Source organism: Diceros bicornis, chromosome 3, assembly GCF_020826845.1.
Source record: "Diceros bicornis minor isolate mBicDic1 chromosome 3, mDicBic1.mat.cur, whole genome shotgun sequence".
Classification (NCBI taxonomy): Eukaryota; Metazoa; Chordata; class Mammalia; order Perissodactyla; family Rhinocerotidae; genus Diceros; species Diceros bicornis.
In genome coordinates, this window is record NC_080742.1 from 83,028,562 (window position 1) to 83,054,540 (window position 25,979).

Below are 25,979 nucleotides of genomic sequence, written 5' to 3' on the forward strand. Positions count from 1 at the left end.
TTATTATTACTTAGAGGAAGAGGGTTTCAGTGAAAGTAGAGTGAACTCTTAGAACTGGATTGAACCTAGGAGATTGTTTGGTCTAACCTCTTAGCATGCACAGTATGTTAGTCAGTTTGAGCTGCTATAACAAATTACCATAGTCTGGGTGGTTTACCATCAACAGAAATGATTTCTTGCAGTTCTGGAGGCTGGGAAGTCCAAGATCAAGGCCAGCAGATTCTATGTCTGATGAGGGCCCACTTGCTTGTTCATAAATAGCTATCTTCTCGCTGTGTCATCACAGGGCAGAAAGGGCAAGAGAGCTGTCTGGGGCCTCTTTTATAAGGCACTAATCCCATTGATGAGGGCTCCATCCTCATGATCTAATCACCTTGCGAAGACTTCACCTCTTAATCTCATCACATTGAGGGTTAAGATTTCAACATATGAATTTTGGGGAGACACAGACATTCAGTCCATAACACACAGGATCCTTCTGCAACATTGTCTGACAGCTAGACACCCAGTCTCTGCTTGAGAACATCCAGTGATAAAGATCTCACAGTTTGAAAACTACAAAAAACTGCATAAATCTCAGAAAATCATTCATAGAGGGTGTGCAACCTGATTGGAGCTCTGGAGTTTTTGCCTGAGAGAGAAGACAGGGGAGAGAAGACAGGCCAGGAAAGAAGGCACAGAGAGGTTAATGAGACAGATTGTATCTGTGACTTCACTGCCATGGGGCAATATCTACACCATTTCAGTTTTGTCAAACCGTCTAAAATAATCTACTCACTTGAGGTGGGGAGCACCATAAAATCATCTCTTGTACAATTTGGAAAATATAGTACCATAGATTTATATAACTTTGCACATAAGTTGTCTCATTTGTCTTCACAACTCTCCTAGGAAGGAGGTAGAAGGGATATTTATATTAATTTTACACATACAGAGGTGGAAGGTCAGTGTTAAATGACTTGGCAGGATGATGATGATGATGATGATGATAATCATACTGAGCACTAGTCTAAGCATTTTCATAGGCTTCCTTATTCAGTCCTCATTAAAGCCCTATTCAGTGGATACTATTATTATCCTCATTTTACAGATGAGGAAACTGAGACACAGAGCAGATAAGTAACATGGCCAAGGTCGCACAGTTGGGAAGTGGAAGTACCAGCGTGTGAAATCAGGCAGTTGGACTGAAGAACTCAGGCTTCACCTCTACTCAGCGCCATTGAGGAAGAGGCAGCATCTAGTCTAGAACCTGGGCCTTTTCCCTCTGGGACCATGCTCTTTGCCCTACAGCTGTCTTTCCTTTTGGCTTGAAGCTGATATTGATGTCTTGTCATCTCTTCTTTCTCTCTTAGGAAGAGAAGAGGAGGCTAAAGGAAGAGATTGAAAGGCGAAGGGCAGAAGCTGCTGAGAAGCGCCAGAAGATGCCAGAAGATGGCCTATCAGATGACAAGAAGCCATTCAAATGTTTCACTCCCAAAGGTTCATCTCTCAAGGTATCCCCCCCTACCAGAAAACCTTCTTATAATGCCTCTATTATAGTAGAATAGAAACTTGCTCTTAGCCCCTTATTTAGTTATTCATTATTCAAAGCCTTTGCTTCATTTATCTTTTTGTTCCTTCTTGCAGCCATTTCACAGCTTCTCTTTGTTTTCAACATATGGGAAGGAGAAATAAAGGGGAGAAATTTGTACCTGTTGTTTGTTAGATGCTTTAGTATACGTTAAAATGACATTCACCGATTATCTCTAGATGTCACTGACCCATGTTCTCTAGGTGCCTCATTGCTCTGAGCAACTGAAAACTGAAACATTTAGAGTTTATGAAATGGGCAAATATATTATAAGGTTTAAACTGCTTTTCACGCTAGCTGTTAATTTTTTCTTTGTCGTTCTTAAAAGCGGGGCAGCTGGAAATGTACTGGTCAAATTTGAAAGCTATTGTCATGGGAGGAGATGCAGGTGATTTAGATAGGGTCCTTGGCCAGGATGAGTTTGGTCCGCTACTGCCTTCAAGGAGCATAGCTCTTAATTGATGTAAGCCAGAAGTGCTGCCAAGAGAAAAGAGAATAAGCAGGAAGGAGCTGAGTCTGGGAGATGATGGAGTGGTTGAGATGTAGAGAAAGGAGAATAGAGTCAAGAAAGTACTCTCTATAATTTCTACTCAATCTGCCATTATTTTCAAATATATTTTTTGCTTTGAGTGTTAACATTTATTGAGCACCTGGCACAGTGAAGATACTCAACAAATATTTGTTGAATGAATAAATGAATGAATGAATCTTCAGAGTTGGAACTTTTAGCATTTTTATTTCACCCTCATTTTCCATCAACCTAGCTGGGTTATAGTGGATTGACACTGGGCAAAGCCAGTATCGAATCCTAGCCAGGCTCCAGCTGGGTTAAGTGTGTGCATGTGTGTTGTCTGTAAATGTGTGTGAGGTCGTACCTTGTGCCACACTAAAATGACCAAAAGCTCATTACTTACATTTTATAGTTATTACCTGTTTCACATGAAAATCGGCGCATTTTATCCCTAAATAACTTCGCTTAGTCTTCATGATCATGTGCGTCCCAGTCATAGTTCTGACATCTCCCAAATAAACTACTTATACTTGAACCCTCTCATCTCAAGCTCTGCTTCAGGGGGAATCCAAACTAAGCACAGCGGGGCTTTATGATTTACCATTTGATGTTTATAACATACCTACTGTGTGCTATGTATCATGAGGAAGAGAAGTACAAAGCAAGGTTGCCGCTCCCGGGACACTAATATAGTTGGCTGCCTCAGGTGAATTCAAGAATTACAAAGGTAACCAGATGCAGACTACCAGCACAGTGAGACCTCAAAACTGAGCAAAATGAGTAGAGAGAAGCCTTGTGGAGTAGGCGAGCTTATTTATGGACACTGAAATTTGAATTTCATAAAATGTTCCTATGTCACAAAATAGTCTTCTTTTGATTTTTTTCAATCACTTAATAATATAAAACTCTTTCTTAGCTTGAGGGCTACGTGAAAAATATGGGCTGCTGCATTTGGCCTGTGGGCAAATGGGCCATAGTTTGCAGACTCCTGCTATAGGAGAAAGATCAGAAAGGCAAAAAACCCCACTCAGTTCAGGCTATTTCTGTGTAGCCACAAGAGTCTGCTCCATTCCTGGTCTGGGTCCTTCTGTTCCTGGTTCATCAATAATCAAAGAAAACCATGTTCTCTCTTTCTACCTTCCTTAAAATTCTACCCAAGCTAAGTTTTCTTTGAATAGTCTTGGTAACATGAAAAAAGTAGTAGTCATCCAGACTTCTAATTTCTACTCTTCTTTTCAGGAAAAACTACAATCCATCCTCCTCCTCCTCTTCACATCTCTTCTCTACCAAATTTTTCAGCTTACTTACTTCTATGGTCTTTCCCTCAACCAGACTCCTGGCTTCCCATTTCATCGAGTGTTCCCAGGAAGCCATTTATCTGCTCCTTTGGGTAGAGAGGCATGTGTGAGCAATCAATTAAAGTAGATATATAAAAAAGAAACAAAACTTTTTAAAATTCTATTTAACAGTGACAGGCTTTCAGGAACAATCTATTGCTTTTCTCCATAGTGTGTGCCTTGAAGAACTTGCTGTGGTTCTGGTTTTAGAGCTCAATTTCATATTCTACAATTGAATTCCAGCAGCTGTGGATGCTCTTGGGCCCACAACTCTTACCAATGTTCACAAGTTAACATTGTGGAATGCCAGTGGGAGGAAAAACATTGGATATTTGACCTCAAAATATTATCAACTAGTGTATTTCATTAATTTCTCATGAAATTTATTCCTCATCTGGGAAACCCTGAACCTGGTTTTTTGTGTGTGTGTGTGAGGAAGATCAGCCCTGAGCTAACATCCATGCTAATCCTCCTCTTTTTGCTGAGGAAAACTGGCTCTGAGCTAACATCTATTGCCAATCCTCCTCCTTTTTTTTTCCCCCCGAAAGCCCCAGTAGATAGTTGTATGTCATAGTTGCACATCTCTTCTAGTTGCTGTATGTGGGACGCAGCCTCAGCATGGCCGGAGAAGCGGTGTGTCGGTGCGCACCCGGGATCCGAACCCGGGCCGCCAGTAGCAGAGCGCGCGCACTTTACCGCTAAGCCACGGGGCCGGCCCTGAACCTGGTTTCTTATAGTTAAATTATGTTAGCAGGGAATGATTTTTCTTACATAACATGTGCAAAGAATAAGTTTTAAGTAAGTTAAATTTAAAATTTTGTTTTGATTATTCTTATTTTCATATATTGGTGGTGGAGGGGGTGTGGAGTTAGGAGAGAGCTGATTTTCTAATAAAAACTAAGTTTTTAAAACTGTTTTTCCCCTGAGTTTTATTGGGGCAACACTGCCATCTCTTGGTCTTCAGAAGAACCTCAGTTTGAGGTAAACTTCAGTTTACCTCATTAAACTCCTTATATAGAATGTTTTATTTACAAATTCAGTACAAATTGTTACATTATCTGGAGCCACTAAGTTAAGGAATTTTAAAGTGCGTCAGTAAATGGATGGTGAGTCCTGATGAAATGGGATAATGAAGTCCAGCTATATTGAGTACTGTAGATACAAAAGGAAAAGTTGGAGTCTGAGAGCCTCTGTAGTTTGAACAAATGTGATGGCCAAGGTTAGCAAGATGATCCCTGTGTCAGAATGATGCTGAAAGTGCTACAGAGAGCAACTCTCGCCTCTGCCACCCCCTCTACCGTGCCTCTGTCCTTCCACCACGCTGGCTGTTTCTTCGTTCTTCGCTCCCACCACTTTGCCTATGGTTCCCAGATCTTCATACGTGTATTTGCTCTACTAGAAATGTCCTCTCCCCTCTGACTCATGCACTCCCACCCTCACTTTCATAAACTCATTTATAAAACTATGTAAACTGTAAACTAAAAATCTCAGCTCAAATATCAACACTCCTGAAAAGCCTTCTCCGTCTGCTCCGGAGGGTCACTTCTCCTATAGCCACAGCATTGTCTTCTCATCTTTAATATGGTACCTACCATTGAATTTGTATTTTACTTATATGTTCTGTGAGTCTCCTCTACTAAATTGTGTTCTCCTTAAAGAATGGGACACTGTCTTACACATTGTTGAGCATTCAACTGTATATAGTAGGTACTCAATAGATAATTTACTGGTTGTTTGTTTAGCTGACAGGCTGATAGGGTTAAAGGTAGGATGGATGGATGGATGGAGGGATGGATGGATGGATGGATGGATAATATTAAAAGTGCCAGAGCATTGCATGGTTTCAACATATTTCACCTCATTCAACTGGGAACTTTTTCTCCAGAAATGCACCTATAAGTATATATTAAAATCAGAAAAAAAAAGATTTAAGACACCTTACATCCCATAAACTCAGGGCTACCTAAAGGACTTTTTTGCATAAAGTTTTAGTCTTAATGAATTTGCTTTTATCACTGTAAGAAATCATTGGAAAGAATGAAGTGCCCTCACTAACATCTATAAAAATGTTATTCAACTGATATTAGGAGTGAAGCATGTTTTCCAAAAAGCCTAAGGATATTTATTAATAGTCCACGAGTCTCAGGTCAGTCCAGGCCAGAAAGAGCCACTAGCATCTCAGAAGACTATAGGGGGCGCTCAACCACTCAGCCTATGGTAACTGGAGTCAGGTGGATTCCTTGGCTGCCCTGAAAGAGGCAGAAAACAGACCCTTTTAGCCTGTGAGTGCTTTGGCACATGCTGTGATACACAAAGAACATTTTACTATCTGCTGATTTTGATAGGTGTTGGGTGCAGAGAATATTTCTAGCCTGAAGTTGGCTATCACAAGGAGTCAACAAATATTTGCTGACTTACAAAGATCATCTGATTTGAGTGATATAGTTTCAGTAAAATATAATGTTTGATTTAGTAGCTTTAGTTGTAGCAAAAAGAAGTTCCTAGCTTTAAAAGAAAAAGGATTTATTAAAGACTACTGAACTGCCCATTTCATATATATCCATCACAGTTTTTCTGGGCTTATTTCCTTAATTCCCACTTGGGCTAACAGGGGCTTCATGGGAGGCCTCAGCCATTACTGATGAGCTGTGCCCCAGTCTCAATCCATCCCCACCCCTGTCTTCTACATTCAGGGCAAATGAAGTTCAGCAATAGGCCTGACAGTCATCAAGTTAGGAAATCAGGCTAAGCAGTGAGTGACTTGTTCACAGTTCCTAGTTATCTTTCTTATTTGATCCTATTCCATACCAAATATGTAGTGAAAACATTGTGGGAAAATTGTGTTAATCAAATAGCATAGTACATATGTACTCATATATCGCAAGGGGTAACAGCATGTGGTTTTGAAAAAATTATTGTATAGTTTTGAAATGTAACTATTTTGCCACTGATTTACATTATTTCAGAGGCATTTTTATTCCGTTTCTGTCGAGTCTTTAATTTGCCTCCAAAATTTTATATTTCTCCACACTTTCCCTATCATCTGCCAATACTACATTTATCCTCCAAATCTCCCTCAAATGCCTATACGTAGCTTTCTTCTCTAGCAGAGCTGGTGTGCCCAGCACCCTAATGCCCTTAGACACTCTTTGGTGCTTTTATTCACCAGGGTCAGGGGAGATAGTGGCATAGGCTGAGAAACATTATTTATAAGCTGAAAATATTAACTGGGTTTCTTTTTTTTCCATTCCTAGATAGAAGAGCGAGCAGAATTTTTGAATAAGTCTGTGCAGAAAAGGTAAATATGGTTGATTGTTCAATTGAGAATCATCAGTCATTATATATGGAAAGATTCTCTCTTGTATTTTTATACATGTATGTGTGTGTGTATTCTCTTAGCAGTGGTGTCAAATCAACTCATCAAGCAGCAGTGGTCTCCAAGATTGACAGCAGACTGGAACAATACACCAGTGCAATTGAGGTGAGAGATGGCCTCAGAGTTATGGTCAAAAAGAAATAGACTCTGATCATATAGATGATCCTAGAAACACTTAGGACAATAATCAAATCCAATAACCACATTTGTGAGTTAGAATATTAATGATGCTTTATTACACTTTGAACTAGTTATAGAGAAGAACAATAATAAAGATAAATCATAGAAAAGTTTTACATTGTTGTTTACTACTTTCAGCCTGAGTATTCTTTAATGAAGGTGTTATCCTTTAATGAATGGTTTTATTGGTATTTAACTATATTATTTATATGTTCATAAGTATATCTTCAATATCCCTAATTCCTTATAAAATGTGTTCCCATATGTAGTTTAAACAGGTCCCTTACAACCTTGGTTAATTCTCTTTTGTCTATAAAAACTTTTATTATTAAATAAAAATAGTAGTACACATTAATATAAAGATGATAGCCAGCCTGAGTTTAATCATCATCAATTTCAAATTGATTATGTTATACTTGAAGGACCGTGGTTTTATGCTTCTGTCTATTCCAACTTTTTTTCCACCCAGTTGACCTAGGGGTTCTACTCTATTTGGAAATAATGTGTGTTTCCAAGGACAGTTTCCAATGCACTAAGAAGTTAGGGTGCCATTGATCAAGATGTGATCCTGTTTTTCTCCTTTGTGTAGACTTGAGTCGATGATTTAGCCACCTTCTATATCAGAATACCTGCTGTAAAGTAATTGGATGAGTTTGATTTTATCCTTTGTACTGCAGAGTGGAGATATCTGTAAAATAGTTCACAAACCAATGATAAGAGAGAATTTGAAAGAGAGAGGTCTGGATGATTTATCAAATGAATAATCAAGTCCTAACACTCAAGAGGTGATTTTCACAAGATTAAATGTGCACTAAAATATAAGACAAGTCGCACATAGTTATTTTCTGTGGTTGAAGTGGTCATAGCTCTTATAGGGTTAATGAAGTCAAGACTGTGGCTTCAGGGCATAGTCCTGGGAGATTTTTTTATGCATGGGCCATTGGTGGTACCACTCACCCTAGCTGACCACCTTGACAACACATGCCACAGGCCTCATACCAGGACAACCAGAAAAACTGCATGATTCTGAGAATGCCCATCACTACTGCTGAAGAAGTATCTCGAAAGCACATCTTTCATCCTTCTTTCCTCATCTTATCCATTCTTTCCTCATTCCAGTATATTCTCCATGCAGAGGTCTCTCAGTCTTTCAGCATGTCCCTGTCTTTGGTCCTTAGCACATGCTGTTCCTTCTGCATGGAATGGCATTTGCTCCTTCTTTTCACCTAGCCACTTTCAAGACTTCTGTGAGATCTGGATTTAAATATCACTTCCTCAGAGCAGACTTCTTTGCTCCCCTAAACTAAGTATTATTTCCCTATTGTGTGCTCTCTTGGCATGCTTCACAGAACTACATTTATCTTTCATAGCACTTACCACAATGTGAAATAAATACTTGTATAACTAGTTACTGTCTTTCTCTCCTATTAAAATGTAAGTCCACTGCAGCCTACAGAGCAGACTGTCTTGAGTACCACTGTATCCCCAGAGCCTAGCACAGTGCCTTGTACTCAGTAGGCACTTAAGAAGTATCTGTTGAAGAAACGAAGTAGAACATCACCTTAACAATAAATGGTGTCCCAATAAAAAGCATATTTCATTTTTGAAAGACCCTCTGATCTAGATCTTATGGTTTAGTTTGAGGTATATATGTCATCAGAAGGTAGTTTTACAACAGAAATTATGACTCTTGTCATTGGTGAAGATATTTACACGATGAATTTTTTAAATGATGATGTTTAGGAAGACAAGCTCACTATAATTTTGTGAGAACAAACTTATCAGTACCAATCCTAAAAACAATTCCCACACTTCAGGGAACAAAAAGTGCGAAACCTACGAAGCCCGCGGCTTCAGATCTTCCTGTCCCTGCCGAAGGTGTACGCAATATCAAGAGCATGTGGGAGAAGGGGAATGTGTTTTCGTCCCCTGCTGCTTCAGGCACACCAAATAAGGTAAGCATAGGATTTTTGTCTTTTAATTTTAGAGGGTGGATTTTTTTTTTTGTTTTTAGGAATCACACCAGTTAATAATAAAAGCAGTGAAGAAGGTGTAATTCTTGCTTTCTTTTGCTATGACGGCCAAAGCAAGTTCAGAAAGAATATGTTCATGAGGTTAGACTATGTACTATGCTCTGGCCACAGTATTCCAAATAAAGTGCCTGAAATTAATTGCCAACCCTTGGGGTTGCGGTGGGGTGAGGTGCAGGGAAAAGAAAACCAGATAACACGTTCTTTAAATATCAAGTTTAAGGTTTATTTACTCAAAATATTAAATATAACAATTAATAATTGATTAGCATTATGTGATGGTTATGTGAAATAATACTTAGTAATATTTTCAGGTTGCTTTGAAGATTTCTTTCCTGGTAAAGTTTTTTTTTTTTTCTTTAATATTTTGGATGATTGACTCTTTGTAGGAAACTGCTGGCTTGAAGGTGGGGGTTTCCAGCCGCATCAATGAATGGCTCACCAAAACCCCAGACGGAAACAAGTCACCTGCTCCCAAACCTTCTGTAAGTAGCCTTGGGTTTTTCTGAATTTCTTTGATCTCTCAGCTTCAGCAGAGGAAGAAGAGGCAGTTGGTCTATTTCCTGGGAAAGACAAGGCACCTATTCTTTTCTGTCACTGCTGAATAACACAGAAGGAGGGGTTCAGATTTAGAAAGAACAGCCCAGAGCAGCCCCATAATTACCCAGAGGCTAAAATGGAACCATAATCACCTCTCTACCCTGAGAGTAGTAATTAACCAGAACGTTGAGGCAGCTCAAATTTACACTCTTAACTGGACTATTTGTTTAGCTTCTATTCTATACATTATAGCTAGGAATTTGAAAATGAAAATGTCAAATTACCTTGGCCAATTCTCTGTCAAGAGCACCCCTAAACTTATTCCCAAAAGACTGTGTATGTTGGCTATTTTGAACCTGTATTTTCTAATTGCCAAATTCTGTAACTTAGCACAAAAATACAGTTATTGGGTAGTTGTTGAAATAATTGCTATAATTTTATGTCGACAACTCCAAAGGAAGGCCATTTTAAAAAATCCAGTAAAACTAGAAACTATAAAAACTGCTTATGAATGTTATTTTTGGAAATCTAAAATTTTCTCATTAAGTGTGGCTGTCTTACTATAAAAATATTCTTTTAACCGTTTCATTGAATGTATATGATAATTGTCTTGCACTTATCATTATAATCAAAAACCTTATTAAGCTCCCTACTATATATTGGTGAGCTTTCTCTGTTAAGGTGGCTTTTATACCTTTGTTGGTGCCTGAGGGGGCAGAGACTCAACTTTCATAACCACTCCATTCCAGAGGTAGAAGAAAAGCTTTCCAAATCCTAGACCTCTGTGCCATTGAGCATTTAATTGCATCCATTGGCTCCACATTTAATCTCCAAAGTCACTAGAGTTGATCACTTTCCCAATTTAAAAAGAAAAAAGAAGAAAAGGAAACATGTCCATACCCTTCTTGGGCACAACTCCTTATAGTCACTTAATTAATATTCAGCCCGAGATTCTTTGCCTAGGGGCTCACAGGAGGTATAAAACTAATGTAAACCCAATTTACAATTGGAAAATCTTTATGTATTGAAAAAAAATCTTTTTCCCTCTCCCAGTATATACAGGAAAGGGGGCCTATAAAAGGAGACAGTCGAGGCAAGGGACCATACCCAAAAGCTATGTGCTCTTTAGTGCCTCAAGTTTCCCCAGCACCCAAGGCGACGTAAGAAGTTATTTTTTTAAATAGCAATTTATATAAGTTTTGTGGTTCCAGACCAGTGACTATTAACCTTTTTTGAATTATGGACCCCTTTGAAAACTTAATGAAACCTAAGGACCCTCTCCTGCAAAACGTGCATATAATACAAGTTCAGCAGTTTCATGGACCCATTGAAGGTCTCTCAAGATAGCCAGGATAAAGATAGGAAGGTATATGTTTCCTTCCTTGATGAGTATGGCACATTGCCAGAGGAGCTGGTCATTTTTTTCACACTCATAGTATTTATGACCTATTTCATTTCTATACCAGATTATACTCCTATGTTTGGTCCGGGACTTGACTCACACTCTTTTACCAGCACATTAATTAATAAGCCCATCATCATCTAATGAGTGGGTTAAAAAGATTCAATTCAGTCATTATTACAATAGATATAACTGTCAAAGTTTCCACAAAAAAAACCCATTTTCAGAGATTATTGACAGCCTCTGAAAAATGGCAGGACTAAAAGATGTTACAGGGAAATTACAAAATCATTGCCTGCTTCACCTACTATTTAGTAATTTCCTAGACCATCTACCAGAGGTTGGAAGGAAAAGGAAAGAAGAATGTAGCAATTTGTATAGATGGTAGTGATCTCTTTTTTCCCATGTCCCATTGCATTTTGTAGACTAGGGTGGCTTCCTGAATGAAGGCCAGATCAAAAGAAAGCAATATGTAACAGATATTGTAAATTAAAAAGCCAGTTTGCATACACTTAATAAGCAACTTTAAGCTCTGTCCATGTTCCAGGGGTAGTAGAGACAGCACTCTGTCAAAGTATGAATAGCAACATGGTGGTCTCTTTGGGAGAGGACTTGCCTGGAGCCCAGCAAGGTAGGAGGGTAACTCACAGACACTTTGGGTCCAGCAGAAAAGAGATGAAATTTCCAAACTGTGGAAAGAGCTAGAAGGATCCTGCAGATGCATAAATCTTGGCTGGCAGAGGTTAAGTCTGGGAAGGCAGCTTAGAAACATAGGTCAAGCAAGGATCTTGTCCAGGGGGTCTCACACTGGTGGCCTGCAGCTAAGATCTGTGTAGTTTGGCCCACAGCATTGTACTTTATTTTCCTCTTTAAATTGTAATTTGAACACATTTTTGAGGTGTTGAGGCATGCACTCTTGAATTTGTTGATTCCTTCTTTTCCTTATTTTCTTGCACCAAGCTTCTTTAGGCATTTGTGTTTCCAGCCTGGCCTTCATGGCAGGCATCTGAGTTTGATACCCGTGGGACTCTGGTCAGACTGACCCTGAGCCCAGGATGTCAGAGGATTAGCTAAAGATGGTGGCAAATAGGAGGCCCCAAAGGTGCTTTCTAATTTTGGACCAGAGGTGATTTATTCTCAGTCCCTTGTTTATATTCCTTGGCATATACAGGTGGAGAGGAAAGCCTAGGTTTGTGTTTGCAGATGTATGGCATGTAGCAATTAAGGAAAAGTCAGAGGGAAATTCTTTCACCAAAATGGTCCTCAGCCAGTGAAACCTCAAGAAGAGGGAAATTAGTGTTTCCTTCAGGATTAGCATTGTTCTGAAATTCACTGCAGAGAAAAACCATCCTCTACCAAGTTATACAATAATTTTCATATATACTAAGAATTAAAAGTGCTCACAATAGTTTGTCAAATCAATATTATTTGGGGTCCCTGAAAATTAACTTCTTTAAAAGTAAGCATTGATCTGCAGTTGATTCCTTACTGGGACATCTATTGCTATTTATGGGTAGAAGTTACAGGATTTCAGTATAACTTTGTAACTGGAATTCAATTCTGAGTATGTCTGTTTTAGCTTGTTTGTCTGTTCTTTGTGTCTAGACTACATGTTATATACAGCAATTAAAATGCTAATTTGTCTTTCTTTTTGTTTAAAAAAAAACCCAACAATGTCTTTCTCAGCTGAATTCTCTTCTTCATTCTTTGATCTCTGGTTGATTGGAAACCTGCTTCTCCTGCCTTCATTTCTCCCTCTTCTCCCGGAGTGGGTCTTTCTCTAAAATGTAGTCTGGTCAGGTAATTTATTTCTATTTCCCCTTTGATTTAAAATGCCAACTTACCACTTAGATGTTAATATTTTCTTAAAATAGACTCTTTAAACTTTTTAAGTGATCTCGAAAGATTCATAGGCAGGATTTAAGGGAAATACAATTCATTTTCCTCGGTAGAAGAAAATTCATGTGAAAGAAAAATATTTGTCTTATATGAATCAAATAAATAAAGTAATAATAGTCACTTACCAGAGCTTCCATTAGCATGTGCCTAATTATAGTTTCCAAAATTTTAAAACAGTCTTCCAGACAATTTGGCAGCTTCTACCAACATTGGCAAATGTAGTGGAATTCCTTAAAAGCAACCTGATTTGTTGCTTACTGGTTCCAAGTTAAATAGGTGTAACTCTCTAACAGAATATCAGGAATTCATGCCACAGTGGATATCCAGAAAATCTGTAGGATTAAAGAAAATCTGAAATGCTTCACATTTAACCAATGTATTTTCAGGGTCGAAATTTCAATACTATCTATCAAAAATATGTCCGTTTCGATTGGTGTCCATGGATAAATGCAATTGCTCTTAGCTTTGCCTTCCTAATGAGAAAGGGGTGTGCCAAAATAAACATTACTATTTCAGTAAAACATATTTATTTTCTACAAACTACCTTTTGCCAAGTACTAATATAAGCAAATACTAGAAGAAAAGTAAATGGAAACAGAAATTTGGATCCTTATCCAAACCAGATTAATTATGAGGTAGTAAAGAATCAAAGCTATATAACTGTTATCAATCATATTTTAGTGTTTTCTTCCCAAGATTTCTACACGTTCTCACATATGTCATCAACTGTCGGTTTCTCTTATGGGTACAATTTGTGGTACGTGTTTACTTTTGTGGGGCTAGGTTCTACTGATACACTTCTGAATTACCCACTAGCTCCTCAGGAAACACAAAATGATTTTAGTCTGAGGAACGTGCAATTAGAAAAGCATCTTAGTTTGAGCTGCCCTGAAGCAGACCCTAAGATAGTGATGCGAGTGCAAGTCGTGTACTTGGGCAGTGAAAACAACACTACAGGAGGTGAGACGGGAGAAAGAAGGCAGCCAATAAAAAATGTTATTAAGCAAGTCACAATGTGGGCTATTAAAACTTAATCCTACTGGGAAAACCCAGGAAGCCACTATGAAGCCATGTTTCAGAGACCTCCTACCTGAGGCATGAGTGAGCCTGAGACATGTTCTTGCACCAAATCTCATCGGTGAGCTGTTGAGGACTGCTCCTGGGCATGTTAACTCTCTGAACTTCCAGCCACCTCCTGGGTGGGCAAAGGGGGCATCTGTAGCCAGAGAAAGTCCTCAGGCAAGAAACACGGTGTTGGCAGTTGGATGTCAGGCTAGTATGCACTCAAGTCATAAGCGCGAGGGGACACGGGTAGGGCACTGAAAGAAAGTTCATCTGCAAAGGGTGAAATGCTTACCCAAACCCAAAGGAAGTCTTTATAACTAACCTATGCTCTATTCACTTCTAAGAGCATAGAAAGTTAAAAATAGGCTACATTATTTTAAATATGCTTATGTTCCAATTTTACTGACCAATAAACAGTAGGTCCTTAGGGAAAGGACAGGACCTAACTGCTGGATATTTCCAGCCCATTCTCATATCATAACACAAGTCAAGTTCTATATAAAAACAAACAACAGTTAATGATCCTTTGGATGCCATCCATTTCAGATCATTAGGATAAAGTGTATTAAACAAGAAACTGATTCAAACAAACAAACAATGGATGTGGTGATTTATTTAGATCTGGCCAGAAAATATATATGGCTGCCTATCAATTTTTTTCTGCTTTCTCTTCATTAGGATTTGAGGCCAGGAGATGTATCTGGCAAGCGGAACCTCTGGGAAAAGCAATCTGTGGATAAGGTCACTTCCCCCACTAAGGTAAGATTTGTTTTTCATAGGTTCTTTTCCTGCTGTATCCCACAGTATGATGTCCCAGGGTCAAATAAGAAATATCACTGGTCCACAGATCTTTGCCTGGGTAACCATCAGTTTCTAAACACCCGAATATTGTACAGTGAAAGGCAGAGTTCATGGGGCCTTCAGCATTGCAGGTTTGTCAGTCATACAACATAAATTATCCAAACTCATGGAATAATTCCCAGTAAAACATTCTGGGAATGCCATAGTGGTAGGAGTGTTGACAGCAGAAGGCTGGATGGTATAACCATGATCTACATTTTCTTACAAGGTCCAGACTTACAAGGGAGAAACACCTGTCTCCCTGAGTGGTTCCAAAGTTGCTTTCTGGAACCACTCTAAGGTTACATTGCCAGCAGCCTGGGACTCAAGGTTGCTATGGCAAAAAATTAAAATAATATTCCAAGGTTAGGCAAAATTTGCTACCCTATGAAAACTCATGGCTAAGAATGCTTGGATTTGTCTTTTTTTTGGTCTTCTGCTCAAAGAGTATGTTCATTCTTCATAAAAGGAGCTCTGGACAATATCTAAATGATGCTCAGACTAAAAATAAGATCCCTTTTTGTAGAAGGAGCTAATTCAACTCCTAATTGTAGCCCTTCCCCATTTCAATTAATAAACCCAGTCTCTTCCTTTAATAGAGGGAAAACTGAAAAGAGAGAAATCAGAGACCAACAATAAGTAAGATTAGAACAGTCTGCTTATGGGTCCACTTAGAACTCTAGCGACAGAAGCACTTTTTAAGCAAACTCAGGACTCAGAATCACCTCAAAGGTGACTGGAGAACCACTACAACCCACTGAAGTGAGAGCATTACTTTCCAGCTTTCTACATGCTCTTAAATCTGGTGCAGCTGCCTAAGTGTGTTACTCCATCTTCTCTATTAGTTCTTGATTGCTCTTACATTCCAAGAAAATCCATTAGCCCAGCCTCTCTACTTAAAGTGACTTTCAAATAAGTTCAGTTTTCTAAGTCATTGGTAATATACTAAAAGTACCTAGTAATAATATCACCACTACAAACCACTAACACTTAGTGAGCATCCACTATATGCAAAGTACGTTCTACCTTCTTAACCTACATTGTCTCATTGATCCTCCAACCACCATGTGAAGGATTATTATTACCCCCATTTAGAGCTAAGGAAAATGAGACACAGAGAAATTAACTTGCCCAAAGCCACACAGCAAATAAATAGCAAAGCCTGCATTGAAACTCAGACAGCCTGATCTGAACCTGCATTCTTAACCATTATACATGCTGCTTTCTTTGGAGGATTGCATATTCAGCAGAAAATACAAAGTTTTAAAGTTCCTTATACAATTTTCTCCTGGTGGAAGGGGACAGAGGAATTGGTTTTAGTTTTTTTTCTTTAAAAAAAATGAACTGTTTTTTTGGTGAGAAAGATTAGCCCTGAGCTAACATCTGTTGCCAATCCTCCTCTTTATGCTGAGGAAGACTGGCCCTGGGCTAACATCCATGCCCATCTTCCTCTACTTCCTATGTGGGATGCCTGTTACAGCATGGCTTGATAAGCGGCGTGTAGATTCAGGCCCGGGATCTGAACCTGCGAACCCCAGGCCACCGAAGTGGAGCACGTGCACTTAACTACACCATGGGGCCAGCCCCCAAAAGAATGAACTTTTATTGGCCTAAGCCATTATGGCTTTCTAGCATAAGTCTCTGACCTTTCAGAAATGACAGTCCAAATGTTTATGTAGTCTCGTGTCTGAGTAGGGGATGTCAGCTGTCCATAGTCCATCATCACAGGTATAACGGGGTCCCTCTGGCTAACATTCCTCCAAGCCAGGGTTCTGGGAGGTGGAGTAAAGATACAATCTGCAGTGGTAGGACTCAAGAGAACACCACTCCCATACGAGATAGTGTGAATGGTACTCCCTGGAGCTGTGCAGCATGGTGGTACAAGGTGGGAAGGTGACAGGGTGAGGCTTCACACGCACCTCCCTCCTCAGTCTGTGCCACGAAACTCTTTGTACTGTCATAATAGGAAAATAACCACCAGGCCCAGCAATGAGTTTAGGAGGTAGGCAAGAATGTAGCTCCTTTGCTCCAAAATGTCAAGCTCACCACCCGCCACGCAGTCATTCCTTTGAAATGAAAATACACATTTAAAAATGCAAGTTCACAACACTTTAATTTTCGTGAATACCTCAGCAAGGATTTTTAGCAGCTAGCTAAGGAAAATAAATGGTATATGAATAAGACTATGGGTCAGATAAGTTTCAAGGGTAGGGGTGTAAGAACAGGAGGGAGGAAATAAAAAATGGGAGAAAACAAAAGATAAACATCCTGCACTTCACCATTGTGACTTGACGTGGCCGAGACTGAGCCATTCAATCAGGTGTGCCTGTTCTGGAATGCACACTATAGATTCCTGGCCCTTATAGTGGAGTTGAAAAAAAAACATCTCCTTGACTCTGAACGCCATGAGCAAGGCTGAAGGTTAAGGCAGGGAAAGGGGAACATAAAGGAGAAAGAAAGAAATAGAAAAGTGAAAAAATCAACAGAAGAAAATATAGACTAAAAGAAGAGGAGCATATTTGAACAGAATACCAATAATCTCCCTTTCATAAATACTTATTCCTGCCATATTATAATTTTTTTTTTTTCTTCTGACACAAAACATCTGGCTGAAACACTGTGGCCTGCCAATTTAAAGCTCTCTTCTCTTAGCAGGTTTGAGAGAGTTCAAGAAAGAACCCAAAGTAGCCACTCAAGATGCTGGACCAGCTCACTGAAGAGGGCTGATTTGCTCTGTTTTATATTTATGTTGATTTACTAAATTGAGCTCATTTCCTTTTGTTTTATTTTTCATTATCCCAGTAAACCTATGTATATTATCACTATATTTAATAATCACAGTCTAGAGATGTTCATGGTAAAAGTACTGCCTTGCACAGGAGCCTGTTTCTAAAGAAACCCATGCTGTGAAATAGAGACTTTTCTACTGATCATCATAACTCTGTGTCTGAACAGTGATACCAGCCACATCGAAAGTCAACAAAAGGAGATTCGAGTTGAAAATTGCCTGAGGAATGTGTGCAGTATCCAGAAAAACAAACCGTAGTGGTTTTATTTTTTAATTTTAAATACAGAAGTCATGTTGTTTCTGCACTTTAGAATAAAGCATGGAAGAAATTATCTTCGTAGGCAATTCTAACACTTTCTGAAAGTAAACCATTTCAGATTTGAGATCCTGAAATAGTGATTGTCTTTAAAAAAAAATGTACTGTTAAGGTATTACTTTTTTCATGCTGATGAATATCTAAATTGGATTATGATGTTAGCTGACAGTGGTACTGATTTCTTTAGGTTGGTTGCTTTGTGGATTTCTTTGGTAGTGATAGTGAACCACATTTTAGATGACCTGATGATGTATGTATGTGCATACACGTATACAAACACACGAATGGTAGAAAGCTTTTTTATGTGCTAGACTATTATATTTAGCAATATGTCATTGTAACTAGCCAATATCACAGCTTTTTAAAAATTAAAAATCACAATATTATATTAATATTTCATATTTGCCAATAGAGACATGGCAGAATAGGTATTGATATGTTTCCAATACCCGATAACCTGTAAGAAAAAAGAGAGATTAGAAGTGTCAAAATGAGTTGACATTTTCTATAAAACATAGTATTTAGTTTAGAATTAAAAGCAATCTTGAAGTCCAGTGTGAATTTTACTAAATCTACCATCTGGGTCAAACTCAAAGCTTGCTCAAAACTTCATTCTTAACAATCAAGTTCACAGTAGGTTGGCTTAGATAATATCTGAGGTCTCTTCCTTCTCTAAAATTTAAAGACAAGAATTTTAGTGACAAGACTGTACAGATTGGAATTCCATGTATGGGTATACAAAGACCAACTTTGGCTAATGTCTGGAAGCAAAGAAGAAAAGTGAGCAAAATCCAGTTTTTAGGAGTCATGACAATACTTCCACCTTTAATATATTGAAACATTTTTTAAATGAAACTTTTCTACTTTTATTAGTCACTGGTACTTGTCATAAATTGATAACATGTTGAACTTTCAAAAAATATATGTAACTTTTACTAGTTTTACTTTTTTCGCCGTCTTTATCCACTCATCAGTTTTACACACACAAGCCAAATATCAGATCTTATTTTAGCTTCTAAGTGTTCATCTATTCTTCACAATAGATGATAAGAGTATTCCAGTGTCTTGGCAATATGTTCTAGCATAGAGATATACATATAGTGTAGTTATATAAAATTATACCTCATTTGACTTAACCAAAATTGTCTTATTCTCAAACCAAAATTGTCTTACTCTCAAACCAAAATTGTCTTACTCTCAATTCCTACCACAATGAGGGAGCCTCCCAAATGACTATTTGCTAATCCACAGTATTCTCCTGGAAGTGCTAGCCAGGGCAGTGCTGGCATGAGGAGTGACCAGTGCCTTCCAAAGTCTATTTTCCTCATAAATCAGTAAGGAACAGTTGAATTCTCTAGCTTTTAGCACAGTTGGGCCAAAGGAAGGAAAGCCACCAAGATTGCACAAGTCATCCACCCATGACAGAGTAGACATGAGTCTATGACAAGATGAACTAGAATTCATATGCAGTGCCCGATTTAGTATTGACTCCCATCATTGAAGTGAAATGGATCAAGGTTTGAATTAAGGCCTTTGGCGAGGTAACGTTGCTTTGTTGTGCTTTTGAATAAGAGCTTCTCCTGATCACTATTATACATTTTTTCTAGAAAGTCTAAAGTTAAGAGGAGACTATATCAATCCCAGCTTTTATTCCAACATTTGAATGGAATAAGTTTTAGGGTAGAATTTTGTTCAGTTTGGATTTAATCTTTTGAAAAATAAATTCCTTGTTTACTTGTTTGATTACAGTTCTCTGTTATCTGTAAGAGGTAAAATTGCAAGGTGACTAGCGTGTTCTGTGAATCTGCCATTCCTAAAATTTTATAAACACTTGATATTTTTCACTGATAATTGATCGCTGCAATAAATATATATTGTGAAAATGCATCCACAATAAATGGAATTCCTCCAAATGTCTTTGTCTCACTTATTTTTATGTACTATATTGATTAAAAGAGTTATATCTGTTGTAATAAAGATGATGGCATAGCAAAATTTATAGATCAGATTGAGTCTTAGTTTCACTCTAAAGAAGAAAAGCCATTTCATATTTTTAAAATACTTCTTATTACAGGCAATTCTCTAACAGAATATTGAAAATTGCTCTGGTATGGACAACTGATCAGACATGTATGGAAAAGGTTGAAAAGAGAGATTAAAAAAATTCTTCTTCAAAAAATTATCAAGTGTTCCTCCATTGTCCCTCTCATTCCCAGTGTTGTCACACACTACCCCTCTTGCTCCTAAGATAGCAGTACTATTTTCCCAAAGGTATTGTCTTTTATAGTAGAAATACCCATTTAATATGTACCATTCATTTTGCAGAATACTTACTATTTGCAAGGCACTGTCAATTTCATTTAAATCCAAAGATGTTTTTCATAGTAATTTTGCATATTTATGTAGCACTATTTGGTCTGAACAGTCTGAATAGAGCTCCTGAACAGTCCCCTAAATCCTGCGCATGAGATTGACAGAAATAACAAAATTGCTGTAACTTAAAAAATAATTAATACTTTTAACTTCTGTGTCCTAACAAGAAGGGCGATAAGTTTAGACCATAAGATAGTTGTCATCAAAGTCAATTCACAGAACTAAGCAATGGAAAGAATACAATCTATGATACTAGCACCAAACTGATGGGATTAGGGATGGATGAAAATTAATTTACAAGGTGCATATCAGCTCAAAGATGTCTCTTGAGTGAGACGGAAATAGGTCTGTATTGTAGGCTTTTTCCTACCCTTGCTTGCAGGTGTGATCCAAATGGAGGAATGGATAGGTAAAAGAGATCTTATGACCCTAAATATGTGTTCTTCCACAGGAATAAGGGGATGACCTAACAAGGTCTTGATTTGAGTGCTGTGTCTGTGTCAAGCTTATTAATCATGCTGTCCAAACATTCTATATCCTGATTTTTGTGTTCTTTTGTTCTATTCCTGAGAAAGAAATGTGAAAATCTCCCCCTATGATTATGGATTTGTCCATTTCTCCTTGTAATTCTGTTAATTTTGCTTTCATAGTTTAAGGTCATGTTTCAGGTGCACATAGAAATCTAGAATAATTATATCTTTGTAGTGAATTAAATATTTGATCATTATGAAGTGACTATTTATAGCAAGGATTTTTGCCTTAAAGTTTATTTTTCCTATTCTTAATCTTGCTACAGCAGCTTTCTTTTGGTTAGCACTTGCATGCTAGAACTTTTTCCATTCCTTTACTTTCAATCTTTGCGTATCCTTTAGTTTTAGATCCATGTCTTTGAAAATCATATGGTTTGGGTTTGGGTTTGGGTTTGGGTTTGAATCCAATCTGATCATCTCCGAATTTTAACTACAGTATTTAGTCTTTTCATATTTAATGTAATTACTGATATTTTTCTATTTAAATACCATCCTAGTTATGTGCACCTGTTCTATGTTACTTTTTCTCCCTTGCCTTTATGCTGGGACTTCTGCTTCAGAGCATATGCTCATCTATAAGAGACAGATGAGAGGCTGACTCGGCAACCCAATAGGGCTAGAGGAAAAAAGTCATAATCTTCTGTCAAGGAAGAGGATTTGGCAAATTACTTCCAGTTTATGGTTGAATCTCCAAAGAGCTACCTCTAGAAAGTGAGGGTGAGCTTGAAGTAATCTGGTCTTCACATAGATTACTGCCTGCCTTGAGTCTGTGGAACAACTACATTATTCTAGTGAGGAGATAAATGATACATGATAAAGACATGAGAAGTTACAAAATATTGAGTAACAATTCAAGAATTTAAGAAAGAAAATATCACAACACTCTAGTATATAATCGTCAAAGAATTACATAGTACATAATTCAGTGTTTAGAGAGAGAAAAGAATATTTCAGCCTGGGGTAATCATAGAAAAAAAATATTTACCTTATATTCCTTTGTACCCCCGGCAGTATACCCAGTGCTCCACACATAATGGTGCTGGATAAGGGATAAGATGATGATTTCAGGAGCAACTCAATTTATAAACTCTGTTAGATGTGCTGCTGTCAATTTTTGCAATAGAGTTTATAGAGTTCTAAGAGGTTAATTTGTTTTATAATATTTTTGTTCCTAGATTTATAATTCCTGTATCAACTCAGCCCTGTATCTCAGCTGCATAAAGAATGCTGGCCTCTTACTTTACTCTAATACAGATTTAATAGCAGAGTTTTGCCAAAGGCATGCTTTAAGTGATGATGGCTTTTGCTATCTTGAAATATGATTTCCAAAATAATTTTTCATTAACATGGATTTTAGAAGGCCCAACTGGTCATTTCCACCTGGATAAAGAAACTTCATTCAATGATCTCTTACCAAATGAACTAATACAAAAATTATGCAAAAGAACTACAGAACACAAGGTGAATTTCTTAGCTATTTTTCAACCTTATTTGGCATTCTTCCATACCAACCTGCTTTTCTTAGAATAAATGCTGTCTTTTGTATGCCTAGTGCCTGCCAACATTAGTAACACAGGTGCTTGAGTTTTGGTCAAGTGATGGAAATCAGCTGTCCTAAATTCACTAGAGTTTCTCAATCCTTAGTGAACATCAGAATCAATAGTAGAAATCATGGCAATATGTAGATTCCACTCCCAGAAGATTCTTATTTGGTGGGTCTAGAGTTGAGTTGTATAATACCTCTTTGCTACTCAAATACCTACTTGTAAAATGCAGATTCTGATACAGCAGGTGTGGGGAGGGGCCTAAGATTCGGCATTTCTGAAGGACTCCCATGTGATGTTGCAGTGGCTGCTGCTGCTTTGGGGACCACACATTGAGTAGCAAGTTCTCTCTCTCACTCTAGGCTCTCTGTGAGAATTTGTGCTCCAAAGATTCTCATTGAAAACAACAGAAAGAGATCACTTACTGTGACCTAACATTTTATATATAAACTGTCCTAATCCTCACAACAACCTTAGCAGGTAGGTCCCATAACTATCTCCATTTTATAAGAAAACTGAGGCCCAGAGAGGTTAAGTAACTTACCCAAGGTAACACAGCTAAGTATTCTGGTTCTGGAGTCCACACTCTTAACCCCCTATGCCAGTGGTTCTCAAACTTGAGGGTGCATCAGGATCACCTGGAGGGCTTGTTAAAACACAGATTGCCCTGCCTCAGAGTTTCTGATTCAGTAGGTCTGGGGTGGGGCCTGAGAATTTGCATTTCTAACAAGTTCTCACATGATGCTAATGCTGCTGGTCCCATGGACCACACTTTGAAAACCATCCCCTTATGCCATATGAGTTCCAATTTTCCTAAGACTATATTTTGGAAACTGACATCCTTAAAGACCACCAGTCCTACATCTCTAACTACTTGCTGGATATTTTCACCCAAATCTCTCCAGAAGATACTATGTACCTTCTGATCTGTGCTCACGTTGTCCCTTATTTAATATATCAGCCTTATTTCTTTCCTGTCCTAAATTCATTGAAATCAAGTTTGAGCCCCATTTCATCTAAGAAAATTTACCCTATGACCCCAGCACACCCATTTGTCTGAACCTTCATTCTTATCAGTTATTTAACACACCTATAGTGAGTGCCTGACTTGTGAACATCAGGCACTGGACTAGGCAATCAGAATGCAAAGGGGAAGGTCAGACCTTCCCTTCCAAAGGCTCAGAAACTATTAGAGAAGACTAGATGTTGACATTACTGTTTGGTGAATCCTAAACAGAGATTTACATCGTGTTGCAGAGGCACAGCAGAAGAATCCCCAACTCAGAATGGACATGTCTCCTCAACTAGAGCATACTCCTCACTGGCAACAACCAGATCTTACACCTCCTTGTACCTGTGGTTCTTAACACGGTACCTTTCACATGCTAAACACTCAGCAAATTTGTTAGATGTATTTATTAAAGGCCTACAAACGTCAGTCGACATTAGGCACCAGAGATACAAAGACAACTGAGGATCGAGCCCCTGCCCTCAAGGGGCTTTGAAATAGCAGGAGACAGAAATGAAGAGACTAAGTGCAATAAAGTGTTAACTGATGCTATGACAGAGATGAGTTAAGGGGCATAACAGAGGCACCGAGGAGAGAGTTGTGTGAAGAAATAGAAGGCCGATGCTTCTGGGAGAAAAGTAGCCAGCCATTTCTAAGAATAACCAGGCAGCACTAACCTGCCTCAGTTCAAGTTCTGTTACCAAGCTTTACAGCCTGAAAAATGATTTGGTCAGCATTCAGAGAGGAGACCTATTTTTTTCTTTCATGGCTGTACTAGTAAATTAACCAAGCTCAGAAACTCAGTATACTGTGTGAAGTCAGAATGCCAGTGTGTTAGTGTGCAATGAGAAATTTCCCTCATGAGAACCTAAGTTTCTGTGAGGAGAATGTTATTTTCTGTGGACTAAGGTGCTGCTTCCAAGAGAGAGGGGCTTCCCAGAGAATCATCAATAAGGACTAGAGGGTCTGAATGAAGGGGAGGCTGGCATTTTGCTTCCGGTTGGATGGCTGCGTAGCCAGGAGTTGGCTAATTTGTCTGTATGCTACCTGAGCCCATAGAAGAAGGAATTTAAAAGAACAGGCCAGGGGCTGGCCTGGTGGCATAGTGGTTAAGTTCACGTGCTGCACTTCAGCAGCCTAGGGTTTGCAGGTATGGATCCAGCGCAAGGACCTATGCACTGTTCATCAAGCCATGCTGTGGCGGCATCCCACATACAAAATAGAGGAGGATGGGCATGGATGTTAGCTCAGTGCCAATCTTCCTCAGCAAAAAGAAGATTGGCAAAAAAAAGAAAAAAAGAACAGGCCAGATAGGACAGCGTTGTGCCAGGGTATAGAAGACAGATTCAATATATGTCCACCAGCCCTAGAGCTGGCTGTGAAGATGACACTGGGTCAGTGGTGACATTCTATAGTCATATGCAGTGCACGTAGTGCAGAGATCACCACAGCAAGGTGAGTAAATGCCCAAGTATCAGAGGGACATGGTTATCAATGTCACCAGTTGGAGGTCCGCATTGGAGGTCAGCTGGTCAAATGACGATAGAACATTTATTGGGCCCTTATCATGCTGCAGACACTGTCTAAGCACTTTACATGTTCTTCACTCATTTAATCCTCACTACAGCCCTACAAGATAAGTACCACTGTATTCTCCCCACGTTACATGTAAATAAGTTGAAGGACAGAGAAGTTAAAAAAATTTGCTCAAGGTCATAGGGCTATTAAGTGGCAGAATACTTGGCCCCAGTATTCTGAGCCCACCCCCTAAATTCTATTCCCCACAATCTCAAGAGATTGTTATTGCGTAGGAGCGTGCCTTGAAGAGGGCCCCTTGTCAGGGGGACAGGTCGGAGCCACTGCTCTCCTCATGAAGCCCACAGACAAAGAGCAAGAACAGCACTTGAGACCAACTGTGTAGACTGCAACTTGGCCCAGTTAAGGACACATTTGCCCTTTTCTTCCCCAGCCCCCACTCATCCTAACACAGCACCGAACTGGCACCTAGAAGGAAGAAGGGATGAATGTAAATAGCAAAACACCATCTCCTTCCCACTTCCCAAGCCACCAGAGCTTGTAGAGATCTAGGCTGCCTGGGGGGTGAGGAGGAGGAGGGCTTTGAACTGAGTTTAAAATGTACTTAATACCAAAGCCCAGAATGAAATCTTAAATACCAATATGTAACAGTTTTAGTGGCTAAAAAGTTATAGACTGTGGCCAACATGTCCTCCATGGGAAAAGTGATTTTACCATTGTGCAGTTCAGGGGCAAATATTAAGGGGGGAAAAAAAAAGACCATTTCATGTTTTTTGTTATGAGACTTCACACTGAGCCTGGGAACCATCCTTTCTCTTTGAGGTGATTACCCTGTCCACTATTTGTTGAGCAGGCAGGGGGCACTCCTACCACCTCATTTCCAAGTGTTCAGGAGAATGATGCTTCCCTACAGTCCCCAAATTTAGATATATTATACAAACTAATAATAATAATGAATTCTACCAATGACAGACAGATTACGAAAGACTTCACTATGAGGATAACCCTTGTGCTGAGTCTTGGATACTTGACTGTCTGGGACAGATCTCAAGATTTGAGCTTGGAAATGGTTTGAGAGCTCTGGCCCTATACTGGGACATCCTAGACCCAGACAGTCTGGGGAAGGCCAAGTC

General features: G+C 38.8%; 1 protein-coding gene across 10 annotated transcripts in view; it reads left to right on the forward strand.

Annotated features, from left to right (window-relative positions):
• CALD1 (caldesmon 1) overlaps positions 1–19,767 on the forward strand; it is a 181,632-nt gene extending 161,865 nt beyond the window's left edge. For 6 of the 10 annotated variants that reach the window (XM_058530463.1, XM_058530422.1, XM_058530437.1 and 3 more), the window contains 7 exons: positions 1,353–1,493; positions 6,673–6,716; positions 6,818–6,899; positions 8,792–8,929; positions 9,394–9,489; positions 14,589–14,669; positions 17,630–19,767. In XM_058530463.1, coding sequence (XP_058386446.1) covers positions 1,353–1,493; positions 6,673–6,716; positions 6,818–6,899; positions 8,792–8,929; positions 9,394–9,489; positions 14,589–14,669; positions 17,630–17,665 — 618 coding nt within the window. In that variant the 3' untranslated portion in view covers positions 17,666–19,767. Of the gene's footprint in view, positions 1–1,352; positions 1,494–6,672; positions 6,717–6,817; positions 6,900–8,791; positions 8,930–9,393; positions 9,490–14,588; positions 14,670–17,402 lie in introns of all 10 variants that reach the window. The other 4 variants (XM_058530445.1, XM_058530379.1, XM_058530390.1 and 1 more) reach the window with 3 other exon arrangements.
• The last annotated feature ends 6,212 nt before the right edge of the window (positions 19,768–25,979 follow it).